At 36.7% G+C, this 25,607-nt stretch overlaps 1 protein-coding gene across 4 annotated transcripts in view; it reads right to left on the reverse strand.

Moving 5' to 3' along the window:
• Positions 1–17,257, reverse strand: part of LOC6049196 (protein Teyrha-meyrha) — a 50,033-nt gene extending 32,776 nt beyond the window's left edge. For 2 of the 4 annotated variants that reach the window (XR_005277744.1, XM_038257507.1), the window contains exons 1-4: positions 16,448–17,257; positions 12,267–12,500; positions 11,981–12,191; positions 10,079–10,117 (exon numbers count right to left, since the gene is read on the reverse strand). Coding sequence is in view for 3 of the 4 variants with exons in the window: in XM_038257507.1 (XP_038113435.1) it covers positions 10,079–10,117; positions 11,981–12,191; positions 12,267–12,500; positions 16,448–16,564 (601 nt within the window). In the remaining variant the exon portion in view is untranslated. The remainder of the gene's footprint in view (positions 1–10,078; positions 10,118–11,980; positions 12,192–12,266; positions 12,501–16,447) is intronic. The other 2 variants (XM_038257509.1, XM_038257510.1) reach the window with 2 other exon arrangements.
• Between the last annotated feature and the right edge of the window lie 8,350 nt (positions 17,258–25,607).

A 25,607-nucleotide genomic window follows, 5' to 3' on the forward strand; every position in this document is an offset into this window, starting at 1 on the left:
AAGTTTGTAGTTATTTTTTTCTGTCCCAGACTATGCCTTTAAGCATTTTTAAATATTTTAAATGATAATGGTTTCATTCCAGAATAAAAGATGTGAAAAATATGAAAAAAGGAAAAAAGTGGCTGTAAAAAAATGAAAAAACTAAATAGACAAAAGGTAATGATAGGAGGTGGTAGTATTATCCAAATATTATCAGAAACAAACATAAACTAAACAAGATAAATGCAAATATAAATACTAAAAATTAAACAAGAAAAAAAATAAAACAAGAAAAGTAAAGTTTTACGCAGAACAAAAAATGCTCAAAATGACCTTCCTAAACACGGGTAAAATGAAATTTTTCGAAAAAAATTCACAAGGTGGAGGGTTATGCGTTTTTTTAAACATAAATTAGAAATATATTTAGATTTGTAGGCAATTTCAATAGAAAAAAATTCTAAGAAAATTTGGAAATTTTGAATCAAAATTGGTTTTAGTGGCAACAAAAATTGATATTCTTATTGAAATAAAAGATCTTATAATGGTTGATCAAACATGGAACTTTTTATTTTACTTTACCAAAAATTTATAGAAATTTTATTAAAAGTAAATAAACTAAGTTAAATTTTGATCATTGACGTAATTAATTTTTTTTCATTTTTATTGCTGATATGTGTATGAAATACAGTGAGCATCACAGTCACCCCGATTTTTGAAATAAAAATTTTCAGCTAAACTATTTTTCAAAGCACCATTGAAAAAAACATTTTTGAAAAAACGTTCATGGACATTGTGCGACCCAACTCAGTACATGTTTTAAAAATATAAATCACGAGAAAAGTCCTAGCGGTTGAATAATATTTGAAAAATAAAATGAAATCCAATCAATGTCATCCCGTTTACGGAACCCATTTTTTCGTACAATTTTGATCATAACCTATAACTTTGTCGAAGATACCAAATCGACCAGAAAATTTCGAGAATATTTTTATAGCACCCTCAAATTTGCGTTTTGTAAAAAATATGCAAAATTGCTTATATGAACTGAAGGAATCCATGGACAAAGTTTCAAAGAAACTACATAAATAATTTATAGTCGGTTTAAGGAAACGTTGAGAATTTCTTTCTTCATTTATAATGGCACAAAACAAAAATAAAAAAATATTTTGAAATGCATTACCGTAAAACTAAAGCTTCGTAAAAAGTTTTCAGTGATTATGAAATATTATAAATTTAAAAAAGGTTTTAGAACCTTTAAACTAATTGCAATTATTTTATTAAAAGAAGTGGACATTTTTTATAACATGTTTTATAACGCTTAGAAAAATGTACAGAAGTTTATTTAAAGTAGCTAAGCTTTTTTTTAGTTCACGATTCCAACATTCAAATTAAAAAACAATAAAACTCGTTCACAAAAGAGCTACAATTGATCTGCTTGTAAAACGATAGAGTCATCTCCCTAGCAAAATCAGTCCGAAACTCCTTCATTCGTACAAAAGTCCCACACACCCTCCGCACACGTCAATAAATCAAACAATACAGCACTCATAAAATAATCGATGTCATCCCCTAACCCCTGAGGTTATTACATTTTTACACATCCGACCAGCCGCTTGTTAGCAGCAGCAGCCGGCTGGCAGATTCTAGACCAAGCCGCGGTGCGACCGGCAGCCCCGAGGGAAAAATCAAAGAGACAACACCACGGCAGTGGCGCTGACTGCGAAGAGGTTATGGTGAGATGCTACAATGTTCACAATTGTCAACCGTTGGAGAGTCGTGAACGAGGAAAAAAACATATTTATGAATTTGTTTTGTGCTAATTGAAATTGGAAAACCGCATTCTCTTTCTCTCCTCGGTCCGACCACTCAACGGAACATGGGAAGACCCTTAGAAACAGAAGCCAACCCCTGGTAATTTGTCAATTAGACCATTGTTAAAAATCACTCCGGAATCGCTGCAGCTACCTTTGTAGTCCTTTAGCTTACAGGGGAGGGACTGTTCATCAACAGGCAAAAGCAAACGCTGCCGAAAAGATCATAAAAACGGAAATTTGTCCTTTCATGTTTCGGAGCGAGCGTACGGGAAAATCGAGTAATGAATGACTTTTTATTTTATTATATTTTTGTTGATCAATTCATTCCGGTGAGCTCTCGTTTTCATTGCACGGTTATTGTGTGTGTGCTCATTGAAGGCAGAGTCAGAGCTCAAGTATCTGTGAGCGTGTGTCTTTTGGCAAGCTGCACTCAGAGGGTAGTTACACTGTCGGGACAATTCAGTGTGGTAACCGAAGAATAGCCCTTGAAAGTGAGAGTTAACACGCGTGCGGCTTTTCAGGCGGTTTTCCTGAATAGCTGCTTTTCTGAGATTGTTCTGAAAAGGTGGGCAGATCCGAACATAAGTTTTCGAGAGTTGCTTCAAAAGAGGATCAAAGCTGTTCAAAGAGACTCGGTGGGTGGAATATAATTCAGTGACTTCAAAGATTCTGGACTTTGAGTACTTGTTGAATAATTACTCAATTTTAAAGACTTAAAAATGTTGGTTGGGTCGGCATTAACTAATATAATTACACACTATCTTCCCTTTACGATGCAATATTATCATGAAGGGCAACGATCACCATTTCGTCGCTGACGTGCTAACTTGTCACACGTGCATTTTGGGCCAAATTGAGTTAAGAGCGCCATTTTGTGCAGCTCACAATGCCTCACCTTTTGACTTTTACAGATCCCCAAAATTCGATTTAAATCCTGCGATATTCAATGAAAACAAAAAAAAAAACTCCGTGCATTGTTGCCACTCTTCATAAGAAAGAATTTCAATCATGTCGTGCTATCTTGACACAGACTGAAAATTGATAGAAGTGCGGCAAAGGGCAAAGCGATTTTAGGTCAGAACGCGATTGACACAAGTACGAGCTCGACTATCGTAAACATTTGTAATCATAACTCGGGACTCGAGTAACCAAGTTCAACCAAACTTCAGGACAATGCACAGAATGGTCAACCAAACTAAACTTGTTTGTTATTGTTTACATTGCGTGCTCTCGTTTTTGTTTATTCAAGGTCAAACATTAAAACGCGTTTTCTCGGAACGTCAAAAGCGACTTGCGACAAGTCAGCACGACAGCGTCGATTTGCTGTGTTGGTCTTGAACTCCTGATCTACCGCTTACGAGGTGGATGCGTTACCACAGGGCTACATTGCTCGGCCAAGAATTGATGGTCCTCTAGTAAAAACCCTTACTTTTAATCGTAACCATTAGCAGAACCAAACCTCATTCATTCCTAAACCACAATTTCCCACAATCACACCTTCGCGTTCGTTCCAACGTGACGTGTTGTTGACGTTCTGGCCTGTTTGAATTCCCGAGGACCGGTAACCGGTCAACTTCCCGACAGCTCACCCAGCATCCCATCGGTAGCGAACGATGCAGAGAGTAAAATTATATTTATTACTCGCCCATAATCATATCATAATCGCCTGGCACTCCACGCCACGGTCCCAGGCACGAAACCCGCTTCTCGACGGCAATCGACACACTCTCGTTCGGGACTGAACGATTGAAGAATTACAACCGACTGTGCGCTGGATTCCGGTTTGCAACGTACAGGACTTCTGGACGTGCTCTTCTCGACGCTGTTGGGTTGACTTCACCTGGTCGGTCACACTGCTGACCACTTCTGACCGGCAACACTGGCTGATGATGAGTGTGTGCTGATAATCACGAAGGATGATAACTTGCTCGAGTTGGGACGTGTAATTTACGCGTTGTCCTCTGTTCAAAAGTGTCTGTGAGTACGCCAAACGAATTTGTAATACGGTTGACGATTTCAACCCGGGGGAAAACCGCGCCGGCCCTCTTCCTCTTCCAACGTGCAAAAATCGGCAGAGAAGTGATGCCAATAAGTGTGACGCACGGTTGCATGCCCGTTTGATGTGGTTTGATGGGACAAGGGGACACGACATCAACGCACATATGACAGAGAGCGCGAACGGCAGGGGTTCTGATCAATCCAGTTTTGAGCATTTTATTATTTTCCTGTTCGATAAATTGAAAAATGTTCACCCTCACGCGTGTCGTCGTCGGCTTTAAAGTGTGTCCTCGGGGACATACCCGAAAAGCGCAGACGACTAATGGTGGTGGATTTTCCAGAGTGAAACAATTTTCAAGGTGGTTTGATGTGCGAAATGTTGTTTGAAGAGGGGGAGATGATATGCGAGGTGACATCACCGACTAATCAACAGTTTAGGGATCAGTGTGTCAGCACGTCATTTATCATACGTGGGGAGCGATAGGAGCAATATATATTTGATTGGTTTATTCAATTTACCTACATTTTATGCGTGTAATATATTTTGGAGGAATAAAAATGTCGGCCAAATCTAAATTTATGTCACTGTATCACGTATTCCTGAATCAGAAGCTCAAGTTAGAATCGCAATTCGAGGTGAATCTTGAGCTGTTCATGAATCAGATTGCTAAATCTAGCTTAGTTACAAAAGCTAACATCCAGTACCGGACACATCAGCCACAGAGTCCACTATACCTCTGCGGTACAGTTTCAGCAACCATCAAAGAAACTGCGTAAATTAGATCGCACTTAACCTCCCAGGAACGGTCCACTCCACCGTATTGTAAACATACACACCAATATGACAACGACCCGGACTCGACGCCATATGGTTGCAGCTGGAAATTCCGACGGGGTTATGTTTGGATTGTGGCATTGTTTAAAATTTTCTAAATTCTCCTCTAAACAATGCCGAGCTCTTGTTAGGGTATTTGATTCTAAATCCGAATGCCTTCTATGCTCTTTGACCAACCACTTGAAAAATCCACAAGACGCTGAGAGCAGGACAGAGAGCAAAAGAGCAATTCTCTTAAAGCCTTCACTGCTTTTGTTTGCTCCGAGTGAACTGTCAAGTTTCAAATATTGCAACATCAACCCTACATCGACGATCCTGTTTACTCGCAGTTTTCAGTCCCAAAGTGAGTCGGTTCAACTTTCGTAACAATGAACGCTTATTTTTAGAACACTTTCCGCCCAAGATCACCTCGAGGTTCATAACTTGCCGCGTTCAGTAACGTGTAGAATTCAATACTCAAATTCAACTGAAGCGCCGAAACCGTTCACGACTCGACCAAGTCCGCAAATCAAGTGCGCAATAAAACTTTACAGCCGTGAAGCGCTCTAATGAGCCCTGTCAAAAGCGTGCTAATTCCAAAAATTGCCTCAATCACACTAAAACTATGGATGTGGCCCATTCATTTGTGCGAAATAATAACAATAATCGGGGGGGCTTGGCCCGTCGTCGTCGTCGCCGTGGCGTTTGCGGCTAGCTAATTTTATGGCTGCGAATATGCACAATTCCGGTTAGATGCAATTTCTAATTTAATCAGCAATTAATTAGCTTGAATTGAAGCAATAATCCACACTATAACCATATTGCCTGCTGGTAGCGCACAGGATTGTCTAAACACCAGCCGGGGCTCGAAACTATTTACGGTCACTTACCGTTTTACAATCGTTGCGGTAACATGCTGAAAGGGCTCTTTTACTGCCGGTTAGGCGAAAGATAAACACATTACGGTGAGCGGTCGATTGTCTCTGACTTCTGAATCCGGCGGGAAACTGTGACGCTCGATGACTTTTGGCGTTAACCGTAGAGTTATCGAGCCACTTGAGGATTGCACACAATTAAACGGTACAGTTATGAGAATCACTTACATGTCATGATCTGAATTGTAATTGGCTTCATTCCTTACTTAAACTCATATCAAAACAATCGATGAAAGATGCTGTAGAAAATCTGTCTCAAACTTTTAAAGAACATCACACTATGGGCCATCTCCATACAAACAGGCGGCCAAATTATTTTTTTGCTTTTTAAATGTTTTTTGATACAAATTTAGGTAATTGTATGGTATTGAAATGATATACGTCGATTTTTATGACTTTTCATGTTTTTCAATAGTTGATTGTTTATAATAAATAGTCTTTTCATACATTTGCAAGTGCAACAGAATTGCATATATATTGTATTGAAAGTTTATATTATTAAATTATGAATAAACTCCCACCCCACTTTAAGGACACATCCCCTCCCTCCTCTTTCTTTCACCCCCCCCCTCTCCTCCTCCCCACCAACAAATTTTTGTTAAGCGTAATAAATTCAGTTTAAGTCAAATATTTATTATTTACTGCTGTGTGCTTCTTTTTGTGAGTCCATGCCGTATAACTTGAGACCACCCCCTCCCACCCTTATGGGCATAAATTGCGAATATTTTAATTGTTAAACCAAATAACAGAAAAATTAATTTTATCCAAAATATTAATTATGAAGTAAAACGATAAAATACAAACCATATTCTTAAAATTCATTTGATTATAGAGTTTGTGACAGCTTCAGGATATGTTAAAGGTACTTTTATGATGTTTTGTACTAACCAACATAGAACTTAAATGTGGATCAGTATCATGGATTGATCGCAGAAATTCATCATGCTAAGTCAACATTTTGCTGAATACTTTTTCCGGTATCAAACTGAGATTCTCCAGTTTCGCTTGAGAAACTTCGATACGAATACCTTATTTTGACTAAGGTACTCAATTTTAAATGTAGGCAACAGAAAATTCCAATAAAGTCATTTCGAACTTCTTGAAACCAGGTATTGATTTTTGAAGCGACGATGCCCACGAAGTAGGTAGCAAAGCAAGTGAAATAAACGGTCGCATATGTAGATTGCAGCAAATTTTGATAAAACGTAAATGTTCAAAATGGCATATCTCCGAAAACGCAAAAAATCGCAGGCTGGAAATTTCAGCAATGTTAGATTATAATCCAATCTTTCAAGTGATCTTAGTTTCATGTTTAGCATCGGTTAGCAAAAAAGTACTCGATTAACAAACACAAAAAAATATGATTTGTCAAAAAATGCTCCAATTATTCGATGAAAACTTCAGTTTTTGGTTTGGAAACAACATTTTATCTATTAATAGTTTCAAAGCTTATCTCATTACCTTTCCAACGATGTATATTTGTCCTAATAAAACATTTAAAATGGCTGAGCTATGTTAAAATTAAACAATCAGCCTTTTTTACGAAAAACGCTTGTTTTTTACTCCATTTTTTGACTTTCAGTTTGCGTATCTCCGTAATGAACAAACTTAGAGCTTTGAAAATTTGGATTTTTCTTAGTTAGAATGTTTACTTTCGAGAAAAAAATACCAAAAAATATTTGGAGAAGGTCACTTTTTTGAAACTTGGCCACCCAATGTACCATAGTGCATCAACACCTTAAACGATATTTACCCGAATTCACGATTGATTTTGGCTCTAAAGACCCGGACTCTTCAAAATTTCTCTCTCAGTAAGTACTCATGAAAAATCTTTGATGCCGTCCAAATTCTTTCTTACTTTTCTTCAATATTATTTTACCTCAATTTATGAAAAATATGTGAAAATGAACATGAAACGATTTAAATTTACTAATTTTTAAGGGTAATATAACATTTTTGTTCTGACGCAAAACCTGTCAACATTCCCTGACTTTTTTTTACCATGTTTTCTATTTAACAGATACATAGTTAAAAAAGCTAAATTTAGGAAGGTTGGTTTGATGTATACCAACTTTAATATGTAAAAAAGAGAAATTCAACTGAAACTAATGTAAATTTCATAAGTTACTAATATAATATTATCATTTTTTAGCACCAAATCTGTCAACATTCTTAGTTGTTATATTACCATTATTTGTTTACTGTTAACAGCTTTGAATTGAACATTTAAAAACCCGGAAGTTTAATAAGTGGAAAATGCTCGATATAGTCTTAAAAAACTTTTCAAACAAAATTTTTGTGTGCTATTAAGTTTGTAAGTACACAAGTATTTACTTTGAATGAAAATGTCGACAGATTTTGTGTCAGAAAAGTATGTTTATATTGCAATATTACAAATAAAAATTTGTACATTTAAATGTTTTCGCCATTTCATGAAATTCACATAAACATCCAAAATCAAACGTTTTTTGAACGTTTTTTAATCTTTGTAAAAAACAAATAAAAATAAACAATAATAAAAAAACAATAATAATTTATTTGTGTACCTAATGATTTTCACGATTCCGTGAAATCCGGGATTTGAGCAAGTTAGTTTTAATTTCATATAATGTTTTTTTTTTTTTTTGTTATTCTGGGATTTTGTGCATATTACATTTGTAAAACAAAAGAGCATCTCATTTGTTCACTTTTTTTAAATTTAAACCGTCTACTTAAAATCAAGAAATTTCTATGAAAATATACATTCAACGATATTCGGATAAAAAAAAAACAAACCATCCACATTAACGACCCCCGGGTCTTTTGTGGTCTCTATTGCAAGTTTCTGCTCGAACCTAGGAGTCCGAAGGCTTGAATGGGGAGAGCACCCAAACCTCTTTCTACTCCAAGGAACCTTCCACCCCAGTGTTTGAACTGACGACCTTTGGATTGCGAGTCCAACCGCCGCCAGCGATTCCACCGGAGTAGGCTTGGTTTGGTGTGTTGTTTGTATTTATGGCATGGAGACGACTCCTACACCTGGAATGACTTAACGGCCTAACAACCAAGGCCGGGACCGACATTTTACTTCCTCATCCGATGGAAGGTTGGAGCAGATGGGAATCGAACACAGAATCATCCGCTTACAAAGCGGACATAACCGTCTACTGCTCAAATTATTTTTTCGAAAATTTTTATATTTCCCGTGTTTTACAGTAACTTTTTAATTTTTTTTCTTATTTTTCACAATTTCTGCTATAGAATTGCACCATTATCATTTAAATTGTAAAAATAGGCATAGTTTGGGACACTACAAAAATTACTGCATACTTCTTTCCACTTAAAATATAAAAAAAGTTTGTAAAAAACAAGGCCAAAGATGCCCCCTAAAAAAATAAATTTTTAAAAACATTTAAAACATTAAAGAGTTCTTCTGTCCAATGCTTTTTAAAGATCAAAAATTGGTTGAAAAAATGATTTTTGGCGATCGAAGCTCGTCTAGAGGCGGGGTTGGGTTGAGAGGGATAGTTTCAATAAAAATTCAACTATTTAATAAACTTTTTGGACATTATAACAAACAGTTCTAAAAAAGCTATAAGCGCATACAAAGCTGAAAAATTCGGCTGAAGTGATGCCAAGAATTCTTGTAATTTTAATTGATCATTTGTTTACACCCAAGGTTAATTGTTTACTAAACCCCATGTCACAAGAATACATGATGGAAGACACTACTTAGAAAACGATTCAATTCCGTTGTTTCCATTCACGGCTTGTTTACATGTTTATCCCTCTCCAAAGATCTCTTTGGTCCGCTGCTGCTGCTGCTGCTACTTGGACTTGAACAAAGCATCTCACATCACACATTTCACAAAAGTACCCGTTTTTCTAAGCGACTTTTCCTTTGTGAAACTGATAGTTTATTTTCACTGCTAGTACACCACTTTTGAATCGGATCGTGTGTGTTCACCAACCGAGGTAACCGTTTCGAAACATCAACAAGATCTTGGAATGTTATGGAGATGTAGATAGGTTGTACGGTTGAAAGACGACGCGATGATCCATCACACCGGAACCCTGAAGCTGAAACCAAAGAGGTATGCAACCATTTGGTCGATGGAATAATTAAATAATCGCCTCCGCCGGCGAGATCTATTTGGGTAATCTTTATGACCTGACGAGGCCACCTCCGCCACCGTCGGATCATTCAATGATACATCATTTGCTTACGAGTCGAGGAACGTTTAAATTTTCCGGGGCCTCGCAGCAAGATATATGGCACCTTGTATGGTTGTAAATTTTCCCCCGGTTGCGGACGCGAACCGCGCTTTTCCAAAGATTGTCGGTCCAAACGCCAAGAATTGTTTTCGGAGTGGTGGTGAAAAATCTTAAGAATCCATTAGGACGGGAATGTTAATTTAAACAATGCCTAGGTTTTCGTGGTCTTTTCTTGTGGGACGTGGTGATGATCCCTTTGGTTTGTTTCGGCAAAGTGGTGAGCGGTGAGCTTCAATCGAGATGGTTTGGGGAAAAATAATTGAATGAAAAATCGTTTTAGTTACCTTGTCTCTTCAAGCATTCATAGAACTTTTGTGCCGTAACTAGAAAGATAGAAAATTGATCTGATTACAAATAGTGAAAACGGTGGAGACGCATGGTGGAAAGGTATGAAATCATTGTTATGTTGATCTAATTTGGTTGTTGATTTTTAACCCATTTTTTTGTGATTCGATGTTTTCCATGAGTTTTTCAAAAATAGGACTTACAACATCTTGTTGTTTTATAGTATCCAAAGAATTTATAAAAAACGTTATGATGGCAATTATTGTTATCATAAAACAAAATTATTCCCTATCCCAATCGTTTGCGATTATAATTTATGAAAAAACATGCGTCTCCACCATCATTTTATTTGATATCAGATTTTTCTATGAACAATTTTTTCCCCAATTCATAATACTATAATTAAATTTTAATGTGTTTTTAATTAAGTTATTTGTTGCCGCCAAACAAGAAAAGATAATTTAGTAAAAAAGAGAATTTAGAAAAAATATAAAAATCTAGCAAACATTAAAATTAAACCATGATTTCCGACAAAGTTTTTAACTTGAAATACACAGGTAAACATTTTGAAAGTTATTTTAAACCAGGAAAAGAAATTAAAATTGAAGTTTCGAATGAATTTAAGGAAGTATCATGTTTATGATTATTAATTAGACTGTTTAATTTGTGAAAATTTCATGTTACTTATTCGAAGGTTTTTTTTTGCTTCACCAAAACAACATGTTTTATGTACCTGGTTGTACCTGATTATGAAATCAATTAAATTGCCTTGAATTAATTCATTTAAAATGCAATGTAATTTTGATGAGATAAACTTGAAAAACATAATGTTGGAAAATATGCTTCTTTTTATTTTTTGTTTTAATATCGTTATATGTTTACGAACATAGTGAACATAAAGATTTAAATAAAAAGTAACCTTTATTTTATTGTTATTGTAATTTTAATTAACATGAGTAAATAAAAACTACGGAAAAAACGATATCAACATCTATTTAAACTAGCAGATAATTATATTTATCCTTAATCTATATTAAAAATAAAAACTTTATAACTGGAATAATGGAGATATTACAAAACGTCAAATTAAAAAAACTCGAGTTCTTGAGATGCGACATATATTTGCAATTTGATCTAAGTTTTTGAGTTGGAGATGAACAATTTCAAGCGTATTTTAAATTGATGAGTTGTCAGAATTGGACCCAGCTATAATTCAAAGTTAGAAAATAAAGTTTTTAACTGGATTTATTGAGACATTTAAATAAATACAGTAAAATCTCCCAAAAGTTATCCCATTGAAGCATCGTTTCCCTTTTCCCACATTTCCTTCTTTCGCTTTCTATGCCCAATAGATTCATCTTCTCCCAGTTTTAAGTGCGGCCGAAAAATTTACGACTATTTGGATGTTTCCCGACCCTAATTGTGACACCCGGGGAACCCTTTTTTCGAGAATTCCTCCTTCGCCTACACTTCTTCCGAAATTCGATTCCCAAAATCATAACTCAATCCCGACCCAAAGTCAGCTCTCGAAAACATCTCGCTACGACGGGTCAGAGAGCATGAGAATTTTTCCTGGCCAAAGTGCTGATGCATGTTCCGCGGCGTCGAGCACGCGCCTGCAGTGGCCACATATGGGACCGCCGCCACCACCTTTTTTCCGGAACAGGGAACAATTCCGGATGAAAAATGGTGCTAACAGATTTCCAGTGAAATGTGGCACGCTTCGGCAATAATAATAAAAATTAATTATCACTTTCTTTATTTCTGTGACGAGGAGAAGGTCTTGTAGTGGGCGAAAGCTCTTAAAGCCGATTTTTGCCGACTCATTAGGAGTCGCGGAGTTCCCTCTCGCCTCCGGGGGAAATTGGTGTTCTAATTGAGGATAGCAAAGCACTACTCACGTCTGAAGCCAGGTGTTTCCGGACTTCGTTCCGGACTGCAAACGCCGCGATCCCGATCGCGGTCACCCTCTTCGCTGGTCTGTCCCTCCATGGACTCATCCTTGGCGGGTGGGGACAACGAGGCGCAAGCTGGACTGGACGAGTCCGACGTCCGGAAGGACTCGGAACCGGTGCTACCGCCGCCAAACAGCAATCCCTTGGAAAAGATATTCTAACATCACTGGTCGTAATCACTCTGGTGGGTTCACTTCCGGGGACACTTCCCCCCGGGGGAATCATTGCTTACTTGGTCGATCCCGAAGCCGAGACACTTGGGCGGCGCGAAGGCTGACTGGAGGGGCAGATTGGACGGGAACGGCTTGACGAACGCGCCACCACCGCCGAACGGGCTTGTACCGGAGGCCGTCGAAACGGCCGGGTTCAGCGGGTGGTGCAGAAAGTGTGGCTGGAAGCCGTGCAGCAAGTGGGCTCCGTAGCCACTCATTAGCGAAAGATGGTGCAGGTCTTTGGCGTCGGGAAGCTGTTTCGGTGGGGATTTTCGAGGAAAATGGAAGGGTTATGATTGATTTCGATAGGACGACGTGGTGGCGCTCTGGGGTGGTTGCGGTTTGAAGAAGGCAGTAGCAGTTCGCGCGGTGTGAAATGGAGCAATCTGGTGCCACTGGGTGACAAATGATGGTGTCCCAATTTGTTGGTTTGGAATAACTTTTGGGAGTTAGCGATGCTGCGAAACGGTTTCATTGACTATTCACAATACTTTATGCTTAGATACAGTGCAGCAAATCTTTCCTCACACATTTTTCTTTGTGACACAAATTTGAAAATGCCTCTCATTCTATCTTATTTTTTTGAAAAATGTTCGCATGTGGTTAGGATGTACCAAAACGGGTTAATTTTGCGAGCTTTTCAGGGCATGATCAGGAAATGTTGAATCCCATTTAAACTCCAAAGCCAGAGCGTAGATTCGGGCTCAGCACATGCCCTGAAAGGCCTGCAAAATTAACTCATTTTGTGACATTCCAATGTCAACATCTTGACTGAATGTAAAATTATATTACTTTTCCGAATTTAGTCACGAAAATTAAGATAGTTAAAAAAAAACCTTGGAGAAGGTTAAAGAAAAGTTTTTTTTACTCAGATTATACACCAAAGTTACTCAGTTTGGTAACAAATGGTTTTTGTAGCTTAAAGACTTACGATGTACCGTTCATCATCCTTATTCTTTAATCAATAGTTTGTAGAAAATCTGTAATGTACTAGGTTCCTTATTAATTTTACTTTTTTGTATAGAAGGTTATTTGTGCGACAGTAAACATTACTTTGTGATTTTCCTATTTTTTTTATTTTAATTTGTATCAATCTTGTTCATTTTTTTAACTTTTGGATTTTTTGATATTCAATCAAACTACAAGCTTGCACAGCAAAGTAAGTAGTAATCCAGCTGCATGTAAAAGGCCCGTGTGTAAAATAAATGTTGCATAAAATTCTATGTAATATTCCATCCTAAAATGTGTAGCTCATCAGTATGGAAAACGAGCGGGCTAAGGCGCCAGTCCTTACTGTTGGTGCTGGGTTTGATTCCCGTTGGTTGCATTTTTTTTGTGTTTACAAAAATTGTACATGCAGTGTGTAATATCAAGTGTCTTTTTTGACGAGGGTGATGTGCATACTTTTGCATGCGATTTTACCATCGGATTTTTTGCTGTGTGTATGTTGCAACCAATTGACTTTAACAAATTTTGATATAAAATAAAGGAACAACTCTTTCAAGAATAATTAGTTGTTTTTGGAAATTTATTTTTTTCGGTATTGAATTTATTGAAACATGATTTCGTGAATAGTTTTATTCGATATTTGAATTTATTTTGTAATAAAATCTTAAGGTGGGCATTGCTAATCTTAGGGTTAAAAAATTGCAAATTTCAGGCTTTGTCTTTCCGGTTTGTTTTTCTATGATATGCTTTATCTCAGTAAAACACATCTTTGAACTTCAATTTGAAATTTTTCAGTCTCTCTGAATAAAAAATAAATAAACATGTTTGGTTAAGCTTGGTCTTGATTTCATCAGGTAAACAAAGGTAATTTGGATGCAAAAAAAAAAAGCAATTTGATGCTCAATTTTTTTATAATCTGATCTTAAGTTGTTTTTTTATTTTTTTGAATGTCTCCTTTTTAAATTTTTGTTATTTCTCCGGTATTTAGAATGTCATTTTGGACAATTTTTGATTTACGAAAAACGTTAATTTTCATATCGAAGCCTCAAGGGTTGAGCTTTGGAGGGTTAAACATCCAAAAATGATTTCATTTGTAAATTATGTTTTTGAATACATTTTTTCAAGTTTATAAAATAACAAGAGTGTTGGAGCCAACTGCAACAGGCAAGGTCGCACCTTTTCCACACGCTACTGGACTCGCGGTTGACAGCCAAGTCTGCCAAGCCGCGACTGTCGTGACAGTGCGTTGAGCATGATTGACAGTTGTCACCAAGAGGAAATAAAATCATTACAGTTTAGTTAGAGAACAAGAAACACGCGTTTTTATCAACCGGACAAGTCTCGTCCTTTTAATCGTTTAATTTAATCATTTTGTGCCCGCGTACCACCTCGGCCACCGTGGGTACGTTTAGGGCTACAAAAAAGAGATGTTTTTAATGATGTAGAGAGCATTTTTTTTTAATTTTGGAGAATAGTTTAAAAGCTCAAACATCAACATTTAAAAAATGTATGTGTTTTCAATCTAGTTCAGTTTTTATTAAGATAATAATTACACTCAAACCACGATGGTTTGACACAAATTGTTATCAAACGAACGGGGTCACTATTTAGTTTGACACCCCTTTCACACGGAGTTCACACACACTACCAAACGTTCGTTGAGATAGTGTGCGTGAGCGCCGTGTAAAAAGTGACAGTTCGTTACTTTTTAGTTTGACTTTGACCAACCAACGGGATACCAACTTAAAAAAGTGTCAAACGAACATGTGACCAACCACCGGGGGTTGAGTGTAGTTAGTACACTGAAATAAAAAAAAGTACCAAATTCCTAAATTCTAGGAATTTTGCCTCCTTTTCTTATTAAGTAATCCAAAAAACCCGATTACTAAATAAGGAAAGGAGCCAAAATTCCTAGAATTTAGGAATTTGGTACTTTTTTTTCATTTCAGTGTAAAAAGGAAAGTAAACATAAGTAAACTTAAATGACTTTATATCTAGAAAGAATGAAACTGTACATCACACTTTCAATAATTTTCAAAAAATGTTTCTGAATTGACTCAAAAGTTTTGAACAATTTAAATCTCAACGCCGAAAGCGAATTTTTACCCGTCAAAGTTGACCACTAAATTAAGTAAAAAATTTAAAAATGTGTATTGCCCTTTATATTTTGAAAATGTTTTTGAAGAGATGCTATAAAGTTCTTAAAAAATGTTGGTCTTGAATCTTTAATTTTCAAAAAGAAATAATTTATCGTTTTAACGATCTACATGTATACAGTGGACTCTCTCGTTGTCGATATTGCAGGGACTGTCACATTATAGAACGAAAAATCAAAGGATGTTACTTGAAGGGACTGAAAATGTATTGACAGATGGAGCAATATTGAGATCGAGAAGATCGACAGCAAAAGAGTCCACTGTGAATTTTATTGCAGAAAAAAACACATTATACTGACCTATTCTACCATCATATTGAATGTGAACTTATGCATAGTTGCATAAACAATTTGGTTAAATCAAATTTAAAAAAAGCAACAAAACTTTGGTTATTAATTAAAAATCTTGCAATTTCAGGGGGAAAAACTAAGCACTACAATCAAATAGGGTTTGTAAATAGTACATCCTTATCATACTAGATATAAACATCCACTGTAAAAATGTTGCACTGTTTGTTTACACAATTTTTACATTGTTTTTTAAAGAATAAAACATATCGAAAAAAGCATGGTATTAAATTGTAAGAAAGTTTGGTGTTGTTCAAAAACACGTTTCGTTGAGGAAATTATAGTACTCTATGCAACAAGCTGCAAAGCGATGTTTTTTCAGCACGAAATTGCAAAAATTATTTTAGGTTATGTTTTGTTGTAGATGAAATAGTTGAGAAATAATAACAAAATATCAACAAATTTGTTTTGGGTATTATATGTTGGATTAACGCGTGATCAAGGCATTTGAAAGCAGTTGTTTGTTATGACTTTTTAGTATCCCAATGATGTTTTCTCTGATCGTGATTGGCTCCCAGTTATTGTTTAAAAAGAAAATCGTATGCTTTGGCGATTTATTATTGACTTTAAATGTGCCCACCGCTATGTCCTCTTAAATCCTTGTTTTTAGAACTGTTTTACCGCTATTATTGATTTATTCTTGAACCTTCACTTGAGATCATTCACTCCATTTCACACCATTTCACTATTTAACATCTTCTTCAATCGCAGCAATACCACGCAACGCCACGCTAACATCCGACAACATACTTGTCCGTGAAACGGTCTCTGTATTCGCAGCGCGTCACTTAATCCGTTCGCTGCCTGGGAGAAGACTACTAGCGCTGGCGATGACATGTGCGACGATCCATAGCTGGGATTATCCATGGCAGGGCGGCTGAACACTAACAACGGAACAACGGGCGGCTACTAACAACAACTCTAAACAATGAACTACAAAAAACAGTGCGTTCACCGGCATTGGTCAACATCTAGGTTGATTGTACGCTCGTCACACGATTATCACACTTCCACTCGGTTAAGCTCGATCGATTTGTTCACAACGGGTTGCACACACAGGTTGCTCGCTCCACTCCACACACTAATGCTTGCTAACGTTAACTAACGCTGACTGGTCACACTGAACAACCGGACTTCATTGGGCGCACACACGCAGCGGACTCGCGTACGGACTGCAACTAAACATGCAGCACGGCGGTCGGTGGACACTTCCCGACGAAGGTAGTCATTTAAAATGTTCACTAAACACTACGACTAGTCGGTTAGTCGTACCTCCGGGAAAGAGAGAGCTTCACCCCAAAACGGTAGTCCAATTGGGGGTGGAGAAGATCCGGCAGGTGGTCCCAGGTGGAGGAGGTGAGGTGGGGAACTAGCTCCAAAACACAAACACACTCACACTCACACTATGTACAGCAGTAAAAACGACCGTTTCTTGCGACCCCGTTGTTGTTGTCGTCGTCGTGTACAATTAACTAACTCGCGGCGGCGGTATCGACTGGGCACGACAAAAACGAAAATCACGTCCTTCCGCAACTGACACCTGAGATGTACTGAAGTTGTAACGCAGATGCAGGCTATCAATCCTCAAAGGTACTGGCCGCCGCTGCAGCTACAGCGCATGTGAGCTAGAGCGGGACGGTACTAGCGACTGTCCGGGGGAGAGAGCAGAGGCGCAACAACGACCTAAACGGCGAGGGGACGGTGTTTCTGGAAGTGGATGAAACCAGAAGGACGGAACAAGTACGGAGTTGATGCAAACCAGTTTCACGCGGAGTTCATATTCGAAACACTCTCTCTCGTTTGTTGTCGCTCTCTGCTTATTGCCGATCTCCCATTGGTCCACCAAATCGGAGAGCGTGAGCAAGATGGGACGAGACCACGTGGTCTGTTGCGCTCTCTCGCAGAGCGTGTCTCTCTTTATGTACTTCACCTTAACACTATGGCCAACGAGACTGATGCAGCCGTTTCAGGGGGCGTGGCCTGCCAGACTAGAGTTGTTTTTCTTGCTGTTGTCGTTACTACCAGGGGTACACTAGCGAGGTAGTCGTCGACTATTATGAACTAGGTCGGAGCGTCGCGGGCTCTGCATAGGTACTACTGCTGCAATATGAACTCAACCCACCCCGGGCAGGGTGGGTTTGTGTGTCAAAAAAGAAAGGATGGGAAAAGGTGTGTGCGGTGGAAAAGTGCTGAGGAAGAGGAACCAGGATACAGGCTGCAACATAACGCGGCAGATGGCAGACTCCTAGCAGTGGATTTGGGAGCGCGAGTTGACTTTAGTGGAAGTTACTTTAAAAGATAATTTATGGAGCATCTGTACTTTTTTTTTGGTTAAAGATTAATTTCACGAAGATCTGTGCAAATTGGTGTTGAAGATTGAAGAATTCTCTTAAAGATGTGTTGAAATTATTTCTTTTTTTTCAGATGCTGAATTTCCGAGACTTTCCAAAATTTGAAACAAAAGCATAGACTTAAACTTTTTGTATTTTTTTTTGTTAAAATATTCCTACATCGTTAGTAACTTTTACCTGTATTTTTGAAGTATTTTTGAGTGATGATTTTGTTTAAAAGTTGTAGCTCAAATGTGAGAATACTTTTTTTTATACAATACTTTATGAAAATGATTAATAACATAGATAGTATAGAATAATTTGGTTACACAGTCAGTTATAATAGATGGATTGAACTGAAAAGATTTTTAATCAGAAGTAAAAATGTAGGCAGATTATGATTATGATTATGATTTTTTCTAAGTCAGATAAAAATAATAAGTAAACAAGTAATTTCGATAAAAAAGCAACGCACAACACAACACAGTAGGGCTGGTAATTTTATATTTGTATATTACATTTTCGGGTGTTCTCGGATGTACTACAATTATTAATAATGACAAAAAAAGTGCTTGGGGCGTAATCTAATCACAAGACTTTTTAGATTGCTTTCATCGGACTGGCTGCGTTTGTGTTAGATTAGATTAGATTAGAAACAAGTAATTTCGATAAAAAATGCCTTAAAATTTCAAAAATCAGTAAATTATTGACACATACAACTGACTTTTTGTAGTAAAAAATTAAATAACTACAAAAAAGATAATTTATCTGGTTAGTTTACAATACGTAATTCAGTACAGCCATCGTGACCTTCGACACTAATTGAACACTAATCTGAAACAATTTTTTTTTGAATTTTTTGAATAATTTTTGAATTTGATAATTCGTAAATTTGTCGAGTACCGATTGAAAAACTGCATTGTTTACAACTGGGGCTTAGAACCTTTTGAAAACTAATTCAACTAGCAAATTAAATCTAATTAAATTCAAATTTGATGTAAAAAATGCAAAAATATCTCTTTACTTCCTGATTTCCATTCCTTGTAAGGTTATATACCCGCAACAAAAGGTCGAATATACAATGTTATAAAATAAAATAGATTTGTGTATTTATAAGGAAATATTTTGTTTTCACGGATGGTGGACTTTTTTTTTAAAAGCAAAACATAAATAACTAAGAATGATTATAAATCGAAATCGGTGCACATTATGAAAAATGTCACAAAAGTCCTTTACAATTCAATTTTAAACTGAACATTTTTTTACTGTGCTGTTTTGGGTATACATTGGGTCAACTATACAATATCAAAATAGACAATATCAAAAAGGGTTATTTTTGTCAACATTGTTTTTTTAGTTTATAAAAAGTTTCCGTTTATCCATTTTCAGAATGATCTCAAACAAATTTACCTAAGAATGGATTACACAGTAAAAAATTGTGTAAATTTGGATGGTTGAATATTACCTTTTTAATGATGTAATTTCATCTCAATTTAGACTGAAAAAGTGACATTACAACAGAAAAGTGGTAAAATTACACAATTACACATTTTTTCTGACATAAAAATTTCCCTTCCCTTCTCAGATGTAATATTACCATGATTTTTTTTTCTGTGTAGGAAATTCCATCTCAAGATACGGATTTTTGAATATTTTCAGAGCACTTTTGTATGCAGTATGCACTGCACTCAAATTTGTAAAGAAAATTTTATGGAAAAGGAATCGATGGACAAAGTTTCATAAAATTACAGGAGTACAAAAATAAATAGAAAACGAGAAAAAAAAAAATGCCAAGAACTAGAGAATTGGTGAACTATCAGACTGTTACTATTTTTTACAAACTAGATCATAGCTTGTTAATTTAAATTTAAATTTAATTTAAACAAAAAATAAAAAAAAGCATGATAATTTATGTGAAAGATGTTTGAATTCACATAATATTTGATCTAACTTTGTTTTACAATTTGACAATCGAAGCATTAAGTTTCGAGATTTAAAGTTTGTGATTTTACGCTAATCTTTCACTGATCTCAAACCTGAAAATATAAAAGCACTCAACTTATATTCACGGTAGCGCAGAGTATTCTCCGTCCTCCAGGACCTCGAGGAAAAGCTCTGCTTTTCGATACTCAGAGTCAGAGTGGCACTCCACACCCTTAGCGCAACCTACATTCGAAAAAATCAGGGAAAAAAAACAAAAAAGGCTCAATCTCAATCCCACTTCTGCAGATAGTGTAGCAGTAGTTGCAGAAGTATACAGAGCATTCACGATTTGACGAAGTATGTGAATTATATTCTGCTCTCCGTTCGAAGAACGGGGTTGGAACTGCTCCATGTCAGAAAGAACCATTTTCCCAGGCACGACGCAAGATAACAGTTATATAAACTTTCTTATTTCGAGGAAAAGCATCAACGTTTTTTTTCTCTCCCCATTTTCCGTTCAAAAAAGCAGTGTCCGCCATATTGGCTGGTGGAGAGGTTGGTTCATTTCGGAACGACCGTTTTATGTGGTGTATGCCTTTGTTAGATTGGATGATGTTTTTTTCCCACTAAGTTTCCAATATCACGAGCTCTTTATTGCGAACCAACCTTGTCTTGGGCGGGATATGTTGCAGCAGTCTTGGCTGGGAAGAGAACAAAGAAAAGTTCCTGATCTGACGAGTTTAGTTCGAGCGAAAATATATGGCAGTGCTTTATTGGATCCGGACTAAATTGGGTTCTCATTAGACCGGGGGCGAGGACAATGATGGCGACGGTGGTGATACTAAAGTTCTTTGTTACTTTTTAAGGGTATTCCGTAACGTGATTTCGTGAATGACTTATTTAGTTTTGAATTGTCGTTGGAAATAAAATTGAATGTACTATGGTATTGGTTTGCCAGCCTTTTTGACAAAAACCAATAAATTAAAATTGATTTTTTTTTCAATTTCTTAGAAAAGAGCCATGTTTTGCTTTTTTGTTGATTTTGTTATTTTAAATTATGGTTAATTAATGGAATCTTACAAACATGGGAAATAAAGCATACGCACGACAAATCACAGGTCATGGCGATCTCTATTGCAAGATTCATTCTTGGACCTTATTGAATGCTTAAATGTAAATATAAAAATGTACCTACTTTTCAATCTTCATGTAATCTTTTGTTATTTTGAATCAAATTAGGAAAAAAACAATTTTGGACATAAATAAAACATCAATTCAAAACAGTGATTTTGTATTTCTTGTGGAATTAGGTAAACCCATTTTTTTAGTTGATCTTCAGGGTGGTTCCGGTCTAGTCATGTCGGATTAAAAATAATCGTAGTTAGCCCCTACTGTTATTTTTTTTCATTTTATTTTAAATTTTCCAGTGTTTGAAGTTATTTTGGTATCTTATGTTCTGCGAAAAACTTTATTTCTCTCGTTTCATGATTTCTTCAATATTTTTTTAGGAAATTATATGCATTTTTCCTGATTAGTATTTCGATGCCCATGTGCTCTCTTGTTCTATCTTAATAGGAATCTCAGCAAGCTTAGTACAAAAGAGCACACCAGCAATTCGCAATTCGCAATTTTCAGTGTAAGAACGGGCCTTGACCGATCTTATGCACCAGGTTCCCGACGAACACGCACTGCCCTTACACCTACATCTCACCCTTGCTCTGAGTCAGTACGAGCAGCACGCTAGAACACGCTTTGAGTGTTCGTGCCAGGCATGCACACCTTCTTTTCCGGTTACGCATTTTAACTCGGCCGGGGGTGGTACATTACGTAGGGTTTGATGTAAGTATAAGCGCCTAACCATTTATAGTGTTCCTATCAATTTTTATTAAAGCAATAACTGTTTTATTTTTAGTTTGAATTCAAAAACTAATTGTTATTTTACTGTGTATTGTTTTCTCCTGACATCTTCCCTATTGTTGAGTCGTGTTTATCTGTTGATATTTCTGTTTTGTTACAATTTTTTGGACCTAAGTTACACTCATCCCTCATATTCGGAACAGTTTACAGATCGGCCAATATTCAACAAATCATAGAAAATCGATAATTGAACATAATGATTTGCTTTTACCTTCATGTGAAAGGTTTTCTTGCGATCTTTCGATTGATGTATAGACCGGCTGTACATTTTTACGTTTTACATCAAGTTTTCAAAGAAAAACATTGACCCTTGAATTCCACAAATTCGGAACACTTTTTTCTTACGATGTAAACAAACTTTTTATTCTCTCCAGGAGCACATATTTTTTACAAAATAATGACTTCGCACTCCGAAACCAATAAAACTCATGCTTAGTAATGTTTTATGAATAGTCTGATAACTTTTTTTTGTGAAAATATCAGTTAAATACAGGTGTTCCATAATTGTGGGAGGCACAATAACATCCCACAATCATGGAACAGGTAATTTGGAGGCAGTGTTTTGCTGCTCTGGATAAAATAGTCTTGAAATTAGGTTTTTTGTTCAAAAAGTGCTACTTTTACTAGTGAAATAGCAAGAAAATGTCCAAATAAAGGCCTTAAAAATAGCAGGGTCGGCAGAAAAGTTGCATTTTGCATTCTGTTGACAAATTACCACAAAAGTGTTCCGAATTTGTGGGTGTTCCGAATATGTGGGATGACTGTAGTAGTATTTGTGTTAACCCTTCAATCATTCCATTAATTGAGTAAGGGCTTGAACCTCACTTGTTAGAAAACAATAGACAGTAAAGGAGAATATACTTTATAAAGAAGCAATAGTAAGAGAATTATAATTGTGTGTTAAAAAATAAAAAGAATAAGCTTGATGTAGTAGATGTAGAAATAGACAATAGTTAATAAATAGAGATAACAAACAAGCTTAGATTATTGTTATGATGGGCAAGATAAAAAATTATTCAAATAAATAAATAAAGAAGTAAATCAACAAAGAATAGACAAATGATAATTAGACTTGGTATCACTAGTACATTAGGGGAAGGTTTATTTAAAAAAAAAAAAAAAAACACACACGGTTTGCAGCATTATTTGGAAAAAAAGAGTGACAAGCATTGAGAGATACGAGAATCAAGAGTTAATAAAATCAAAACCAAATCGTAAACAGAAGAATTAGTGAAGAAGTACGAATCAGTAGAGCAAAATAAAAACAGGAGATAGATGGAAGCTGGAAATGGAAAGGAAGGAAACCCCGTTCTGCGACGTTCAGATACATCCACAGCAGTTGACTCAATATACTGCGAATCAAAACAATACCGTCTACAATCACAAATAACTTCCCTTTCCCACATTGACGCGCCCCTTTCTTCTAGCCGTCTCGACTCTGACCCTCGCTGGTCAAAGGTTTACGATCCGTTTCCACAGGCCACCAGCTAGGTCATCATGAAAACCAAGCCAACGTGGAGGTAAGAAAATAGGACACTTGCAAGGAACCAGAGCTATACTGTTCTGATCAAGAATGATCTAACAGGACTACGGACGTAGTCAGTGACGCTCCTTCCAGGATGTTCCTTGCCAAAGCGTCAACTGAAGAGGTATTATCAGTATCATTCGCCCTTGGCCTGCTAGTACAAAAGAGCACACCAGCATCGATTTATTATTTGTTTGTTGTTTCAGGCCTACTCTACAACCTCCATAAATTAAATTTGATTACTTGCTGTTTTCGTATTTTTTTTGTAATTTTTAATAGAAACTTAAACCATTATCTTTTGAGTCGCAACTAAGTTTGTCAAAGCATAATCTGGGTTAAAAAAAATGCACACCTATTTTGACATAAAAAAGTGAAAAATAGTTTCACACATGACCAAATGTAATTCTAAGAAAAATAAATTGTTTTCAAATATTGGAAAAGTTACATAAAATAATCAAATTCAACTAACTTTCAAAAACTTTACTTTACCCGTTTTTTTTTGTAAATGCTTGTTATAAATTCGAAATTGGTTTAGAAGAAGGTTTTTTTTTGCGATTTTTTAAGTTCGAAGCCTGTTTAGAGGCGGGATTAGGTCTTTAAGGGTTAGACGCAAATCCTTTCTATTCTTGATCGGTCTGATGGCCGAACGGGCTAAAGCGCCAGTCCTTACTGTTGGTGCTTGGTTTAAATCATGACATATTGTTTTTTATTTTAATTTGGATACATGAATACAGAAAAAAAACCTTGTTGTACAGACTTTGCAATCTCGAAAATCTAAAATATCAGGAACACAGTTTTTTGTAGCTGTTTTTTTTTTAATTTTTAGCGTTTTTTATTCGATTATGCTTATTAGCGCACGAATAGCTACAATTTTCCATAAAGAAATATTAGATCCTTCCTTGAAAAGTTAAATAAAGTAGCAACATGAAAATATTGGAAGTTTTAACAAAAATTGTGATTTTCATCACAATCTGTGCCATTTTGAGATTCGAATGTGGAGCATACAATCTAATAAACTGTAAAAGTCTAAGATCAAACACCCCAATAAACTACCGACCGAGATTTGCTAACCGGAAAAGAAAATTAATCACACTAATCTGCTTACGTCACTGACATAATAAAATGCCGATATCCGGAGCAAACTGATACTCTCCAACTGTCCGGTCAGAATCTTGAAGAACATGTACCCCTCCTCAACACTCGGTTCCCCTCTCCACTCCCAGATTAGCAAGGACTTTTGCGGAGCAAACTTTCTTATTCTTGCAAAACCAATAATTACCAGCAATTAACTTTCCCAGCAGGCACCCCAAAGCCGAAGTCGTCTTGGCCAGAGTTCACTTTCTTCACAAAAGGAAAACTCCGGTTAGACACAGCCAGTCCCAGTTCGTCTTATCCTAACCTCAACATCAGAGATAAGTGTCAATCTTCCTTTTGCTGCTGCTACCATGGCCGGTGGACCAGGTTCATTTAGGGAAACAGGAGTTCCCTTATACAGCCCAGAGCTGCTGCAGGATGGCCTTAAAGCACATCTTCCTTCGTCAACACTTTGTCTACTCTCCTACTCGGGTGCGGTCGTCGGACGGTGAGTTGGTCGGACTTGGATCCGGGCCAGGCCCAGCTCCCCGGGCAAGAGATAATGTCAGTTAGTAGAGTAAACACATGTGCGCACCATAAATCACTTTTACGCTTATCCTATTTAGTTTATAGTGCTACGAATAAAGAGCTTCAACTCTTCTGTGCCCTTCTAGCTCGGCTGGCCCAGGTTGCTCCATCCATTGCCAAATGTGGGCGGCATTCCGAGATGCTCTCAGACGGCTTCAATGGCCGCCTGGTTGCAGATGGTGTGCATGAGCACTAAATGAGTCTTTGAGTTCGGGCCCCAAGATTGGGTATAAATCTACTAACTTCTTAAGGGTGCTGACGAGATTGATGGAACATAAGTGCGTTCGAAGGCCGGCTTGGCCGGAAATACCGCCGGGAAGGGATGTGTTTATACATTGTGTTGGATAAGATGTTTATTTTAAGGGCCTTGTTTGGAGGTGGCTTGCTTTCTCAAGAACTGTTTTAGGAAATGCTGAACCGGTAATTGGAAGTTTGTTTGCTGTTTTAAAATGGGATGCTGCTTCGTCGGAATTTAAGACACATTTTTCAAGAAAATAGACAAGGTATGTCGATTGCATTGTTTAAAAAAAAATTAGGAAAATTTTAAGAATCC

Source organism: Culex quinquefasciatus, chromosome 2, assembly GCF_015732765.1.
Source record: "Culex quinquefasciatus strain JHB chromosome 2, VPISU_Cqui_1.0_pri_paternal, whole genome shotgun sequence".
Taxonomy (NCBI): Eukaryota; Metazoa; Arthropoda; class Insecta; order Diptera; family Culicidae; genus Culex; species Culex quinquefasciatus.